The sequence below is a fragment of the Coenobita brevimanus genome, chromosome 98 (genome assembly GCF_032717465.1).
Source record: "Coenobita brevimanus isolate Jiangsu-jjx chromosome 98, ASM3271746v2, whole genome shotgun sequence".
NCBI lineage: Eukaryota > Metazoa > Arthropoda > Malacostraca > Decapoda > Coenobitidae > Coenobita > Coenobita brevimanus.
Genome location: NC_137051.1, coordinates 9,568,590 through 9,583,990, shown reverse-complemented (window position 1 = coordinate 9,583,990; position 15,401 = coordinate 9,568,590). Strand labels below are relative to the sequence as shown.

General features: G+C 42.3%; 1 protein-coding gene across 1 annotated transcript in view; it reads left to right on the top strand.

Moving 5' to 3' along the window:
- Positions 1–2,745: 2,745 nt before the first annotated feature.
- LOC145414188 (uncharacterized) overlaps positions 2,746–15,401 on the top strand; it is a 177,779-nt gene continuing 165,123 nt past the window's right edge. The window contains exon 1 of the mRNA XM_080283762.1: positions 2,746–2,817. Within this exon, the coding sequence (XP_080139888.1) occupies positions 2,746–2,817 (72 nt within the window). The remainder of the gene's footprint in view (positions 2,818–15,401) is intronic.

The window sequence follows — 15,401 nt, the reverse complement described above, 5'->3', positions numbered from 1 at the left end:
GGAAAAATTATCAGCGAAGAGATCAGAAGAAGATGGGAACGGGTAAGTGAGGAGTTACCACAGTGATGAAGGGTTTAGGGGAGAAGAGAAAAGGAGAAAGGGGGAGGAGGAAGGAATGAGACAAGGAAAATGGAGAGTAGAAGAGAAAGAGAGAAGGAATTGGAAAACGAAGCAAAGAAAAAAAAAGAAAAAGGAAAAGACAAAAAGAGATGGAAAGAGACGACCAGAAAAGAGAGAAAAAAGTGGAAATGAGAATAAAGAGAGTAGAGGAGAAGGGCGAGAGGATAGGATGTGAAGGGAAGAGAAAGTACGGGAGAGTGGGAGAAAGGAGATAAAAAAATCTATCTATCTATCTCTCTATTGCCAGACGCCTTAATCCCGTAAAGGGTGGCCACAAACAAATCGCCTCCATGTCGTCCCGTCCCCCACCATTTCACTGCCCAGCTCCCAGTTCACACCTCCCTCTCTCAAATACGTCTCCACTCCATCCCTCCATCTCATCCTTGGCCTCCCCCCCCCTACCTCACTCACATACACTCTCCTTGTCAGTCTCTCGCTCTCCACAAACGGCACAAAAAAAAAAAAGCAGATAAGGAGGAAACAGAGAAGGGGGAAAGAGAGAGAGAGAGAGAGAGAGAGGGGGGGGGAAGAGGGCATTAGAGAAGGAGAGACAGCTGCGGAGAAGAGGAAGGAAGAAGAACACGAGGAGAAAATGGAGAAGGAAGGGAATGGAGAAAAAGATAGATGAGATTTGGAGTGGGCGGAAATGAAGGGAAGCGAGAGAGGGGAGGAGGAGAAGAAAAGGGGAAAAAAAGATAAGAAAAAAATGGGAGAGGATGAGAATGGATGGGGTAAAATGGGAGAGAGTAATAAATAAGAAGAAAGGAAATGAGAGAAGAAGAAAAGAATAAGAAGGAGTGAAAGGAAGGAGGCCGAGGATGAAATGGAGGGATGGGGTGGAGAGGTATATGAGAGAGGAGGGTGTGAGTTGGGAGAAGGGCAGTGAAATGGCGGGGGACAGGGTGACGTGGAGGCGATTTGTTTGTGGACACCCCGTACGGGATTGAGGCGTCTGGCAATAGATAGATAAATAGAAAGGAAGGAGAAAAGAAAAGGAAAAGTGGTTGAGAAGGGAGGATGCTGAGAAGAGGGATAAAGAAGAGAAGAAGAAAAGAGATGAAAAAAAGATAGGAGGGGAGAAGGATAAGAGAACAGAGAAGAGGGAGAGAGAAGAAGAAGAGAGAGGTAGGGAGGAGAGGGGAAGGGAAAGGAGAGGAGGGAGGTTAAATGTGTGGGTGTGAGTGAGGGAAATTTATGTATGTGAGAGACAGGGATAAGAGAGATGGTGGAGGGAGAATGGAGGAAAGGAGGAGGAGTGAAGGACAGAGAGAGAGGAAGGAAATAATAAGAGGAGGGAGGTAGGAAGCAAGGAGAGGAAGGAGTGAAGGAAGGAGGAAAGGAGGGAAGGACTTGGAGAAGCGAAGAAGGGAATGGAGATGGGAAAGAGAAGACAGAAGGTGGAGGAGGAGAAAGGAAACAATGGAGAGAGGAACTAGCTGAGGTAAAGGAGTGGGTGGAGAAAAAGGGAAGGTGGAGGAAAATGTGGAGAAGCTAAAGAGAAAGAAAGGAAGGGAATAATTAGTGGAAAGGAAGGGAGGAAAATAAGGAAGGTGTACGAGATGTAAAGAGGAGAATTAAAATGGAAAAGAGAGGAGAAAAAAAATGTACCACGTAAAAAAGAGAAAGGATGAAATGCACACAAGGAAAGAAAAGACAGAAGGAAGGATGGAGAAATGGAAAACATAGGATGAAACGAGAAAGATGGAGAAAGGAAAAAGCAAATAAATAAAGAGGGGGGGGAGGAAGAAGGCAAAAGAAAAGGACGGGAAAAAAGGAAGTGAATGACAGAAGTAAGCAACGATTAATTAGACTACGAGTGGGAAGGGAAAACAAACTGACAAATGAAAAAAAAAATAAATAAATAAATGAAGAGACATGAAGGGAGACAAAGAAAAACATGCTAAGAAGGGAAAAAGAAAACAAAAGATGGGAAAATAGGCAGCGATAGGAAAAGGAAACGGAAAGAGGGAAAACAGGAAGCGAATGAAAGAGAAAGAGAGAGGAGGTAAAAGCACGATTAAAAAGGAAACGAGAGTCAAGCGAAAATACACTGAGAAAGCTATATACTCGTACCTGTGAGAGAGTGAGAAAGAAAGGCAAGATTTATAGTGACAGACGGACAGGTATTCACACACACACAAACAAACACATTCGTTAAGAAAGACGTGTGCAACAGAGAGACCAAACACACAAAACGCCTGGTTACGAAAATAAACAAGATGAGAAAAAAAAAAAAAAAAAAGGATTGTGCCAACACGGACCAAAAAAGGAATGGAAATACTGGAAAAAAAAAAAAAAAAATCTACAAAAAAATGAAAACTATCGGACTAATGCAGAGGCAACGAAACTGTAACATTACCAGAGAAACAGGTAAGACTGTGGTAAAGTAACACAGCTAAAATATTACCTATGAACAACCATCACAATCAATTTATCACAGACGCCAGGGTGGTATGTGACCTGAATGATGAACTGTCCTATCCTGACGCTTACGAATAACAGAAACGAAGAAAACTCGAAGATAAAGAAAGAACGACAACGATATAGAGAGATACCGACTGCGAAACTGGGGAGATACCGAAAGTAAGACAGATATATATATATATACGGATTAGTATACCGGAGATGCTGATACTGACACAAGCTGACAGCAAGACAGAGATTGACAGCGAGATACAGAGTGCTGATCAAAGGCAGGTAAGTAAAGGGCATCTGTAGTAAATTTTCGCCTCTACTGACAGACAACAAATCACAGACTTCATCCAAGATGATCAGAGAAAAACATCTCCAAGGCTCCATCGCCATTTATCTCCATTTCCTTCTGTCACTCAAGCCGCCATCCCTCATGCTCTCTCCTTCCTTGCACATCATTCGCATTTTCGTCCCCTAATTCTCCTAACAACTTGGATTATATACAGTTGTTTTTTTTAGCCTTTTATTGTGAATTCATTTCACGTCCAAACATTCTCGGCATTTTCCTCCTGGTAATATTCTTACGATTGCTTCAATTCCACTGCGACCCTACTCATTTCTCTACAACCTCTCTAGGTAACTGCATATGAACTGCAAAAAAAATCATCTTTGTCGCAATAAATCGTACGTTCTGCCATTTTTATATGTACCAAAGTAACCTTGAACCACTACCTTGAGGAAAATCTCTGACCTTACCCTCTCCACTCAGTAAGTCAATCATGTCCTCAAGGAGACTCTCTTTAAGCTCATTATTTTACTCTATCAATTACTCTTCAGCCTTACACTTGTCCCACAAACTGTACATTATTTATATGATTACAACTTTCTCACTTTCTTTCATAACTCCTCCCCTGGTATAACGATACAGTTGCATCAGTCATCTTTAACTCCCTGCATTTGTGCAATCCTTCAAACTTTAAGCAACCGATCTAAAACTAAATTTTCTCTTACACGTAAACATTTCACCACATATACCATCCATGCTAGGATTCTCCTCCCTACCGTTCCTGCCATCAACAGCAATGGTATCATAAATTTCACCCACAGCTCAGATACAACACTGGTTAATACTCCCTCTCCACCTCATATATTCTTCCCTATCTGCTACCTCAGTATCAATCATATCTATCATCTCTTTACAGCCACTTTGTTCACTTTTTCTTTCTCCCATCCTTACAAAACATTTGGTTTACCTTTTTATCAGTGTCTACCCTATCCCGGTGTTATTTCTTTCTCTCCTTTTACTTCTATAAGCATCGCACTTCTCTTCCTCTTTAACACCTGATCACCTCTGTTCAAACTTTTGTGTGGAAATGTACGGAAAACATATCTGATGAGAGGACAGGGTGTCAGAAATAAAGATATGTGTACATGGCGTATGTACTATTGGAGAGAAAGACAAATATAGATAAGTAATCACTGTCAATGGAAAGGTACAGATAAACAGACGGTCAAGGGGATGGATGGATGGATGGATGGATAGAAAGACAGAAATAAAAACATACAGATTGATAGGCAGAAAAATATATAGACAGACACAAATAAACAAAAGACAGACACAGGCTCACAAATAATAAAGAAGCACACTTACTCCAACAAACGGCGAAAGGAAAAGCCAAGGAAGCAAGGGAGAGTGTAGGACAGTGTGAGAGAGAAAGGATGACAAAGCCAGGGCATACCAACCTTAGGCTAGTTTATGACCTGTCCTCGCCCCTGGCACGACCCCTCTCCTCCACTCTCAGCTCTTACATCTTACGACTCCCTCCTCTCCATATCCTTACCTCCTACCCCCTGACCTCTCACGACTCCTCATCTCATTCACCTCTCATGACCACGACCCCCTCTCCTCTCACGACCTCACCACCTCTTCTCTAATAACGTCTACCCCTCACCCCCTCACAATCTCCACTCTCTCACCTCTCACGACCCACATCCCCTCAAACTCAGCCCCCCCTCACCTTTCACGACCTGCATCCCACTCGCACCTCACGACCCTCACCGTCTCACCTCTCAAGACCCCAGCTTCACTTAGCAGTCACCACCTCCACCAAAGCTTCACTTACTCTTCACTACCCACACTATACTCACCTCATATAAACTCTTCCACCTCTTGCAGACTCACGCCTCCCCCTATATTCTCATTTCTTACGACCTCCACTTCTCCATCTTCCCCTCCTCTTTATGTACTCGAGATAAAGGAATAAAGTAAGGAGGGAAAGACGGAAACAGATGGAAGGACTGAGGGAAGGAAGGAAGAAAGCACAGAAGGAAAGAGTGAATGAATGATATATATATATATATATATATATATATATATATATATATATATATATATATATATATATATATATATATATATATATATAAATAGAGAGAGAGAGAAAGAGAGAGAGAGAGAGAGAGAGAGAGAGAGAGAGAGAGAGAGAGAAGAAAACGATGGAGGAGAGGAAGGAGGAGAGAGACTTAGGGAGGAAGAGAGGAAAGAGTAAGAGCTGGAGAAAAGGGGAGGGAGAGTAGGATATGAGAAAGAGGGTGGACGTGGGGGGAGAAGGTTAGGTGAATTAGGAGCTGAAAGAGAGAGAGAGAGAGAGAGAGAATAAATGGTACATGGAGCAAAAGATAAATGTCAAGATCACAGAAAGTAAAATAACAGGGAAAAAGGATAGATAGAAACCGTGGGAAAAAACGACAGAAAAGGATTGTGGAAAAATGAAAAAACATGAAAAAAAAAAAGTATAATGGGACAGCCACAAAATGAGATGAGAGTAGAAAATAGAGGGATCCCACAAGAAGCAAAAGAGAGGAGAGACAGAAAGAGAGGAAAAAGAGGAAAGAAAGTGGAAGATGAAAGGAGGAGGAAGGAAGGAGAATTAGCATGGCGATGGGAGGAAGAGGGTAAAAGGGAGAAGATAAAGATGAGGGGGGCGGGGCTGACTGAGGAGGAGGAGGAGGAGGAGGAGGAGGAAAACAAAGTGAAAGAGAAGAGGGTGGAGAGGGGAAAAGGGGGAAATGAAGAACGAAAAGTATGAAGTGGAGAAGGAAAAGTAAAGAGAGAGAGAGAGAGAGAGAGAGAGAGAGAGAGAGAGAGAGATGCAGAAAGAAAGTGTAGATGGAAGTGGAGAAGGTGTAAACGGAAAAGAAGATGAAGAAGGATAAGGGGAAGGTTGATGGGAAAAAGATGGAAACGAAAGTGGAGAGGCAAAAGGAGAAGGTGGAAAAAGAAAATAAGGAGCTGGAGAAGGAAAATGATGGTGGAGAAGGAAAAGAAGGTGGAGATGGAAGGAGTAAATGTGAAGAAATGGACGAGGTGGAGAAGGAAAACACGGTGGTCGAGGGAAGACGAAGGAATAGCAGGAACTGTGATGAAAATAAAGGACAAAGAAAATGTAACGTGAATAAAAACTGGGGTATGCAACATGATGGAAAAAAATCTGAGAGTAATCCACCTACTAAGACAACATTTCGTTTGATTCTTGCTACAACTAGACGATTTTATTCAGCTTGGATGAGAGCTTCCGTACTGAAGGGGTTATCGAAGGCTATATGTAACACCTCCTGACCAGGAAAAAGCGTCTAAACTTTGTAAAGAGAAGTGACAAAAAGGCGCCGATTGTGATCCGGAACAGACATAAGGGAAACAAAAAAAATCGAAAAAAGTAAGAAGAGGACTGCAAAGATTTTAAGACATTGCCATACAATCCAGTGTTGTGCAGGTTCCAGTCCTCATAAGTCGGCTGTTAGTTTTTCGTTCATGTAATGCCACCGGAGGCGTGTGCCAGTTACCTACCCCTACATATTCTAGGCTACGGTAGTCTAGCCTCGGATCCCTTTGCATGAGGGCAATATGGGGCTGTCTGTTACTGCAACTGTACAGCCATGAACACAAGTCTGCATATCTTTTTCCGCATATCTTTTTATGTCTACTTCACACCAAGGACAGACTCGTCACTCTTCTCTCCAACACAAAATATGATAATGAACTTCTTATGAACAAACAAACATATCAAGTTTTTCTTAGCTCTGTGAAAGATTGTTGATGTTTATATCGTCTTTCTTAGCTCTGTGAAAGATAACTGCTGTTGCTTTTGCAGCCACAGACTCATGTGAATGTGAACTTGGCGAACTGTAGGCGGAAGCTGCCTTCTCCTATAGTCCATCATCATCCCTGACCATGACAGGGAAGTGGGGGATGCCTGTATTACACGGAAATGATGCCATCCGGGAAGGACCATCACCAGCAAAGTGAAAGAAGTGAATATTAGGCAAGCTTTTGTTCCCTACTCTACATAACAATTGGTAATTCTACAACCTTCGCTTGCCAGATTTCACTGGATCAAATTATAATTCTAACCCATTACAAATGGAGATGGAATGACAACACAGGGACAGGGATGTCTGATATCAAACCCTAACAGTTTACCTTCTTGCTCACTACAGATACAGTATCAGCATCAGCATTAACAACATCATTATCTAAAATACATGGAACAATAAACAAGATCGGGAAAAAAGGAGACAAACATGAACATGACAAGATAATAGCAAAATCAAGCATAAAAAAGGCAAAGAAGGGAAAAACAACAATCAGTAAGATCAAAGACAGCGTAGTATCGTATTGTATCGTTTATAAAGGCTCCAACATGCTTGCATGCGTCGGCCATGGTCACCTTATGGCGGCTCTCCATGCTGCTCCATCTCTGGCAGCCTCCCTATTCTGTCCCTTACCCTTGAGGTCACCCTCTGACCTCGTCCCAGGTTTTTTTCGGTCTGCCTCTCACAACCCTCGAGAGAGAGAGAGAGAGAGAGAGAGAGAGAGAGAGACCTCGAAAAACACGAATATAAGGGTGAATAGAGAGGAAGAGAGAGAGGAGAGGAGTGGAGGGTAAACAGAGTCGTTGGAACATCCGTGCCTTCCTCTCTCTTCCTCTTTACTCCTCTTCCCCTTCATTCCCCTTCCTCTCTGTTCTCCTTCCTCTTTACTTCCCCTCCTTTCTGTTCCTCTTCTTTCTTACTTCTCTTCTTCTCCTCTCCACCTCTTTACAGCTCTTGCCCTGCACTGTTTCTCTTCATCATTTTTTTATCCCTCTCTCTGTACTCCTCTGTATTTATGTATTCTCCTGTTTTCTCTTAGTTTTTTTTTTTCTCCTAGTGCTGTTTGTACTCATCTTCCCATCTGTTCTGTCTGTGTCTGTCTGTCTCTGTCTCTGTCTGTCTGTCTCTGTCTGTCTGTCTGTCTCTCTCTCTGTCTGTCCGTCTCTCTCTCTCTCTCATTATTTTCTGCTGAAGTTTTCTGAATGATTCTGAATTCTGCAGATGCAATATCTATGGAGGCTCGATACCTCTCTCTCTCTCTCTCTCTCTCTCTCTCTCTCTCTCTCTCTCTCTCTCTCTCTTTAACGAGCTGTGTGAATCTGCATATGTGAAGACAGCCGAGAATGAAGAGAGGGAGGGAGAGAGGGAAAGTAGCTAGGCGAAAGAGGCGAAGGAGGAGGAGGATGAAGAGGAGGGAAGAGTGAAGAGAAGACGATAAAAGAGGGAGAGAAGGACAGAAGGGGGAGTGAACAAAGCCGAAAGGAGGGGAGGAGTAAATGTAGAAACGGAAGAAAGACAGCCGGAGACAAACAGAAAAGAGTAAAGGAAGGATTGTGCTAAAATAAACAGAACTGAAGCTGTGGCCAGGAATGAGAAAGAAAGAATAAGAGGAATACAAGAATGAAGAAAGGAATATTGGGCGAGGAAGACTGATAACTATGATGGAAAGGGAAGAGGGATGCGAGAAGGAGGGCTGGGTTCACTGAAAGATGGGAATATTATTGGGTTGGAAATATATTACTAGTTCTCCCACTCTCCTTCTTTCTTTCTTTCCTCGCATCTCAATCTATTCTCTCTCTCTCTCTCTCTCTCTCTCTCATCCAGCATTCACATTTTTCATAAAGTAATGTCACTCTTCATCTAACATTCCCCTCCTTTCAACCTCCCCTCTTACCTTTTTTTCCCATCAGTCATTCCATAATCCTTCATCCTCTCTTTTCACAATTCTTCATGCAACGTTATTCATTCTTCATCCTTCTTTTTCATTATTCATCAAACATCCCTCATCCTTCTTTTTCATTATTCTTCATTTAACATCCTTCATCCTTTCCTTTTTTTGTCTTCTTTATCGACAGTTTTCGGTCCATTTATTTCCAACCTCATTTTTCATTCACTATATTCAATTCCTCCAACATCTCTCAATCACTGTTATTCATTCACCATTCCCAATCCCTTCATCCAATACCTTCATTCTTCATCAGTGATCATTCTCAATCTCTTTTATCATTTGTTTTCACTCTTCACCCAGTATCTTCATCCCTTCATCCTCCACTCCCATTTATTTTTTTCGCATCCGTCATTCCTCATCTTTTATTCCTTCCTTCTCACTCTTCTTCGCCCAGCATTCTCATCTTTCAATCACCCCCTCATTCTTCTTCATTCTATACTGTCACTCTTCTTCATTCTCTCGTTTTTGTACTCGTTATTCTTCATCCTTTCATCCACCTTTATCACTTACACATCCACCACTTCCATCTTTTCATTCATCCATTCACTCTTCTTCAGCCTATACTGCCACTCTTCCTAACTCGTCATGCTTCATCCTTTCATCCACCTTGCTCACTTTTAGTCATCCACATCTTTCACTTTTTCATTCATCCATTCACTCATCTTCATCCTGTAGTGCAACTCTTAATCTACTATTATACTGTCACTCGTCTTTATCCTACACTGTCACTCTTCTTCATCTCACTGTCACTCTTCTTCATCCACCACTGTCGCTCATTTTCACCCGATATTCATCCACCTCGTAATCCTGCGTCCTGAAAATTCTCATATTTCATCCAAATTTGGGTAGAAATGCCGACAACATACTCATTTGTCTGGAAAGATAATTCTCTCTCTCTCTCTCTCTCTCTCTCTCTCTCTCATCATCATCATCATCATCATCATCATCATCATCATCTTATTATTATTATTATTATTATTATTATTATTATCATTATTATTATTATTTTTGCTACTACTACTACTACTGTACTACTACTACTACTACTGCTACTACTACTTCTTCCAATGTTATGGCCCACCTTCAAACTAATTATTATTATTATTATTATTATGGTCCACCTTCATATTAACAGTGGTTGGCAGAACTAATTGCGAACAAGTTTGAAAAAAAAAAAAAAAAAAAAAAAAGATAAGCTGCGAACACAAACTCAAGCAGATAATAATAGCAAATCGCTATATTCTCCACCAAACCCACGCCGGTTTATGGACTGAAAAAGAAAAAAAAAAAAAACGCAAATTCTCCGTACTTCATGAATGGCCTACGTGGAAGCTTTACCCCGCCTACAAGCAACACTCTGAATTAACCAATGCGAGAGGGAAAAAAAAATAAAAAAGGGAGGAAAAACTTAAGCTCCTCCCATGCTATATTTCACATGCAGGCACTGGGCGAAGCGGAAAATACAGACCAAAAATTATCCATTGAAATAAATAGAGAAAAATTTTATTGGGTGGCCTGAGAGATTTTTTCTGGACACTTCGGGGGATTATTTAAGGCCCGGGTAACTGTGCCTTAAAAATAAATATAATAAAATTAATACGAGTTCAATTCTCAGGCATTACGGAACTAGAATTACTTATGACCTCAAAGGAAAAAATGGTCTCCCAAATTTTAAATCCATAAGGTCACCAATAATAGCTTCGTAGAGGTTGAAAACGACCTGTGTTGAAGGAGCTTTTTTTATTTTTTTATTTATTTATTATTTTGCTTAGATACAGCTATAGAATAATCTCCTGAAATTACTTTTTAAAAAATTGCGGTTCACCCTGTATTTGCCGTTTATATTCTTCTCATGCCTCTCTGGTCTCTAATCCATTCAGTTCGATGAAATGTTTTTCTGTTTTATCCTTCTACATCCTGACGATTTTATTCAGCTTAGGAGAGATTTACTGATCCAGACGGGTCAGATACAGCCTACAGTTTACCCTTCACTCTTAGAGGTCCTTCCCAGTTGAGAGAAAAAAAATCGTTTGTTGGCAGAAAGAAAAACAAAACTATACACCCCTTGTGTTGGGCCTGTGCGGAATGGTAAAGAAACGAAGAAGAAAAAGAAGAAAAAGAAGAAGAAGAAGATGGAGGAGGAGGAGGAGGATTAAAACTAATAATGTACAAAGTTTACATACCTTCTCTTATACATAATAATTTCTGTTTCCTAGTCTAACAACATTGTTATAAAAATTCCCTCCTTTTGCATTACTGCCACCATTTACTAATACTTCCTGTCCCCCAAGCTTATACCTCCCCCATTTTCTCCCCCTCCCCCACATCCCCTCCCTTCCTCTTATCTCTTGCAGGGGTGAGTGAATTTGCATATGTGAGGGTGGAGGGGGAGGGGTGGGGGAGGGGGTGGGGGTGAGATAAGAGGAGGACGAGATAGAATGTGAAGGGGTGTTGGAAAGTGGGGGATAGGATAGGAATAAGGGAGAAAGGAAGCAGTAAATGAAGGGTAAGAGAAAATGAGATGGGGGGAGGAAGAGGGGAGCAGAAAAAGTGGTATTATGAGAGGAGGGAGGAGAAGGGGGGCAGGAGAGGCTTGTAAGTGTGTGCAAGTGTGATGGTAAAAGGTATGAAAAAATTGGAGAAGAAGGATGAAGAGATGATGAGTAGAGTAGAATAAATGAGAGGATAAGGAAAGGTAACAAGGGGGGGAGGGGAAATGGGAAAAAAAAGTGGAAAGAGGGTAAGATGTGTTCGAGAAAGAGAAACTGAGAGGATGAAGAGAGGAAGAAGACAGTAGAGTAATTGGAAGAATGAAGACGAGGCAAAAGGATATTACTGGAATAACAAATGAGTGTGGATATGTGAGAGGGAAAAGCAGAGGAAGAGAAACCGAAAAAAGAGAGTAGTGTGTAAAAAAAAATATGTAGAGAGAGGTAGAGATGGGTAAAAGACAACGAGGAAGAAATGGGGAAGGAAACGTGAAAGAAAAATATGAGTAAACAAAAAGAAAAAGGAAAGAGGAAGGCAAAGGGCAAGAAAAAATATGAAGAAAAACGAGAATATTGCAAAAAGGATTTTATTGGAAGGAAAGGAAGGACAGAGAAGAATGAAATATAGGGGTAAGAGATAAGACACCAGAGAAGGAAAGTGTGAGAGAGAGAAAGGAGGAGGAGGTGATGAACTGAAAATATAAGGGAGCGAAGGTGCAGGAGGAAAGGAACGAGGGTATAGGAATATTTCAACATTTTCTTATTCGTATACCTTTATTTCAATCATTCTTCCACTCAAATTCATCAAGCTTTTTCTTGTCAGTTAAATCTTTCGTTTATGGTAAACTCTTAATTTTCCCTGGGGTATCTCTACGGAAAGGACAGAAATACCATCCAACTTCTCCCTGCGTGTCGAAAGAGGCGACGGCAGGAGAAGCGAATGGGGTCAGGAAACTTCCCCACTTTGTAGTGGCAAACGATGTGGCGACCCTTCTGTCCAACACTTGGGTTGCAAGTATTATTACACCTCGTACGTAAGGTAAAGAAAGGGACTGCATCTTCCCCGCTTTACTCACGATCTTTTGATCCCATGGGTACATAATAGTTTCGGTTCAGATGAAGATCTTGACTACATTTCTTTAAATTTAATTTCTGGTTCACCCTTTTTCTTCCAATTTACATCTCTCTTTATTTTTCCTGTTATATTGTTTTCTTATCCCCTATGTATATCACCTCTGTTTTTCATTGCCTTGTCTCCTTCCGTTGTTTAACTATCCTTTTAATCAAGTTCTCTCGTTCTCTGGCTATAATTCTCTTCCTGACCTTATCTTACATCTCTCTTAGTTCCCAGTGCTCAGTCCTTGTTCTCTGCATTTTGTCTGCATAAAACTCCCATCCTCACTTCTACTCTCTCTCTCTCATTCCTGTTTTTTCCTTTCCTCTTCCTAACTTCCATCTTCCTCTTCCCTTTCCTTTCTCTCTTCCTCTTCTCTGTTTCTGTTTTCCTATCCCTTTCATCCACTCTCCCTTCCTTTAATCTCTCTTCATTCCCCTCCTTCCTCCACGACCCAGTATCATTTTCTTCTCGCTCCTCCCTGTCTATCTCCCTTGTGTCTGCCTCTCCTAACAATCTCCCTTTCCCGTCTCTCTTCCGTCCTCCTCCCTTCTCCCTCTCCATACTATCTCCCATCGTTTACTCCCTCTCCCTTTCCCCATTATCATTTTCTTCTCGCTCCTCCCCCTCTATCTCCCTTGTGTCTGCCTCTCCTACCAATCTCCCTTTCCCGTCTCTCTTCCGTCCTCCTCCCTTCTCCCTCTCCATACTATCTCCCATCGTTTACTCCCTCTCCCTTTCCCCTCCCTCTGCCACCAGTCTCTCATTCAGATACAAACCACCTCGTCCTCGGCTTATTTTTCGATCTGTGCCGATTTCAAGGTGGGACGAACTTGTCATTTTTTACCCAAGCCTTCACCCTCGACTGCGCTTTTTTTCTTTTTTTCAGATTTCCTTCTTCTTTTTTTCTTTTTTCTTCTTTTTCTTTTTTTTTGCCTCTCATCTCTCCTCCCCCTGGTTACTTTCCGTCAGTTTATTTCTGTCTTTTTACCTGTCACTTTTTCTGTCTTAGGGTTATATTCTCCTCGGTAAGGGATGCTTCTTAGGACCTCTTCTCTAGCCATTTATTCTGTATATTCGGCCTCGGTGTTCTCTTTAATGCTACTTACATCTTTTCAATACTAATATGGAATGAAAAAATTAACACACAAAAGAAAATTAACGTGATATAAGCAAATGTTAACTGCTAATACAATGTCTGCCTCTTGACCTATGTGTTCCAAGCGTCTAAGGTATGTATCCCAGGCCACGGAGGACATCTGAATTGGGTGGTGGTAGTATGTCCCTTCAGATGTTTGTAAATGGCTGCACCCTATCAACACAACTAACGACATATATAATTTCTGACAACCACGAAGAAAACCATCACAACACTGACTTTCACGTACATTATTCTTATTTTATACACGCCTTCTTTTGTACTTCGCCAGCATGGGCAAGAGTTAATATTGGCTATCACCCTTTTAAAGAGGTCTGGTCCTGCGGTCAGAGTTAGTTACTGTATCTCTATTTAATTTCTGTCTCGTCTTCAGTGTTTGTATATTTGCCTATCTCTACCTGTTTATGATTAGAATATCCGTCTGTCTGTCTGTCGAGCAATTACCATATACAATTACATTTGTTAGTTGCATACCTGTCAGCCTACAACCCTGCACATGTCTACTAATCAGATATTACATGCTAACCTATTTATCTATCTATCCATCCATCTGTCCATCTATCAATCTATCTATCTCTGTACCTATATATATCTATCCATCTACCCATCCATACATCCCTCTATCTCCTATTCCGACTGACGGATTCGGCGCCCCGTCTCCCTCTCGCCATTTCACGGATACGCAGGTTCGCCTCCTTGGTCACCCGCGGCACAATGGGATAGAAGGCTTCGTCCCGGCTTGTTGGGGGTTTTGGCCCGGGTTGGCAGCAGTGACTGGCTAGGATCGGCTAGGATTGGCAACACTGATCGATTACTGGACCACGATTAGGGTAACAGGGAGGGATGAACGGAGGGAGGATGGAGGAAGGGATGGAGATATGGTGAAGGATGGAGGGAAGGAAGTGTGGAGGGATGGAAGGAAGGAGGGAAGGTTGGAGTGAAGGAGAGAAGATTGGCAGGATGGAGTGAAGGAGTGATGGTTGGAGGGATGGACGGAAGGAGGAAAGGTTGGCGGGATGGAGGAAAGAATAGAGGGAAGGTTGGTGGGAAGGAGAAAAGGTTCGAGGGGTGGAGGGAAGGAGGAAAGGTTGGAACGATGGATGGAAGGACGAAGGGTTAGAAGGATGAAGGGAGAGAAAGAGGGTAGGTGGGATGGAGGGAAGGAAGGAGGAAGGATGGATGGAGTGATGGGGGGGTGTCGGGAGGTTGGACGGATGGAGGAAAGGCTTGAAGGATGGAGCAAAGGTTGGAGAGATGGAGGGTTGGCGAGACGAGTGAAAAGAAAGACAGGTGGAAGGAGGGAATGCCGGAGGGATAGAAACGAGAAAAGAGGTTGGGATGGGAAAGAGAGATGGAAGGGAAAAGAGAAGGAAAGAAGGACGAAAGGAAAGCTGCAGGGTAAAGGGATGGCTGGAGGCATGGAGGGAAGAGATGGAAGGATGGAGGAAAAGGGGAGAGAGGGAGAGAAGGGTGGGGTAAGGGAGAGATGGATGAATGGAAGGATGGGAAAATGGAAGAGAGGGAAGACTGGAGGGAAGGTAATGAACGATGGTGGGAAAGAACAAAGAAAAGGCTTGGAGGAAAGTAAATGGGCGGGCAAGAGAAAGAGAGAGAAAAGACAAGGGGACGAAGTGGAGGGGTGAAGTGGAAAATGAAGAAGAATGAAGAAAGGAGGAGGATAGAGGGGGAACTACAGGGGAAGGAGAGTGAGACAGTTGAGGGTAAGCGCAGAGAAAGGGAAAACTATGAGAAAGAGTATGAGAAGAGGAAAAGGATGGTAAAGACAGAATAAAGTGGATAGAGAAGATAGGATGGGTGTGGGTGAGGAAGGATAGTGTGGAAGTATGAGGAGGGTGGGTGGATTGATATCGTTGACTGGTTGGATGAATAAGTGAATGGATGGATAAAAGGATGAATGGAGAGATGGATTATTGGATGGATGGATGGATAAAAGGATGCATGGATCAATGGATAAATGGATCGGTGGATGGATAAAAGGATGGATGG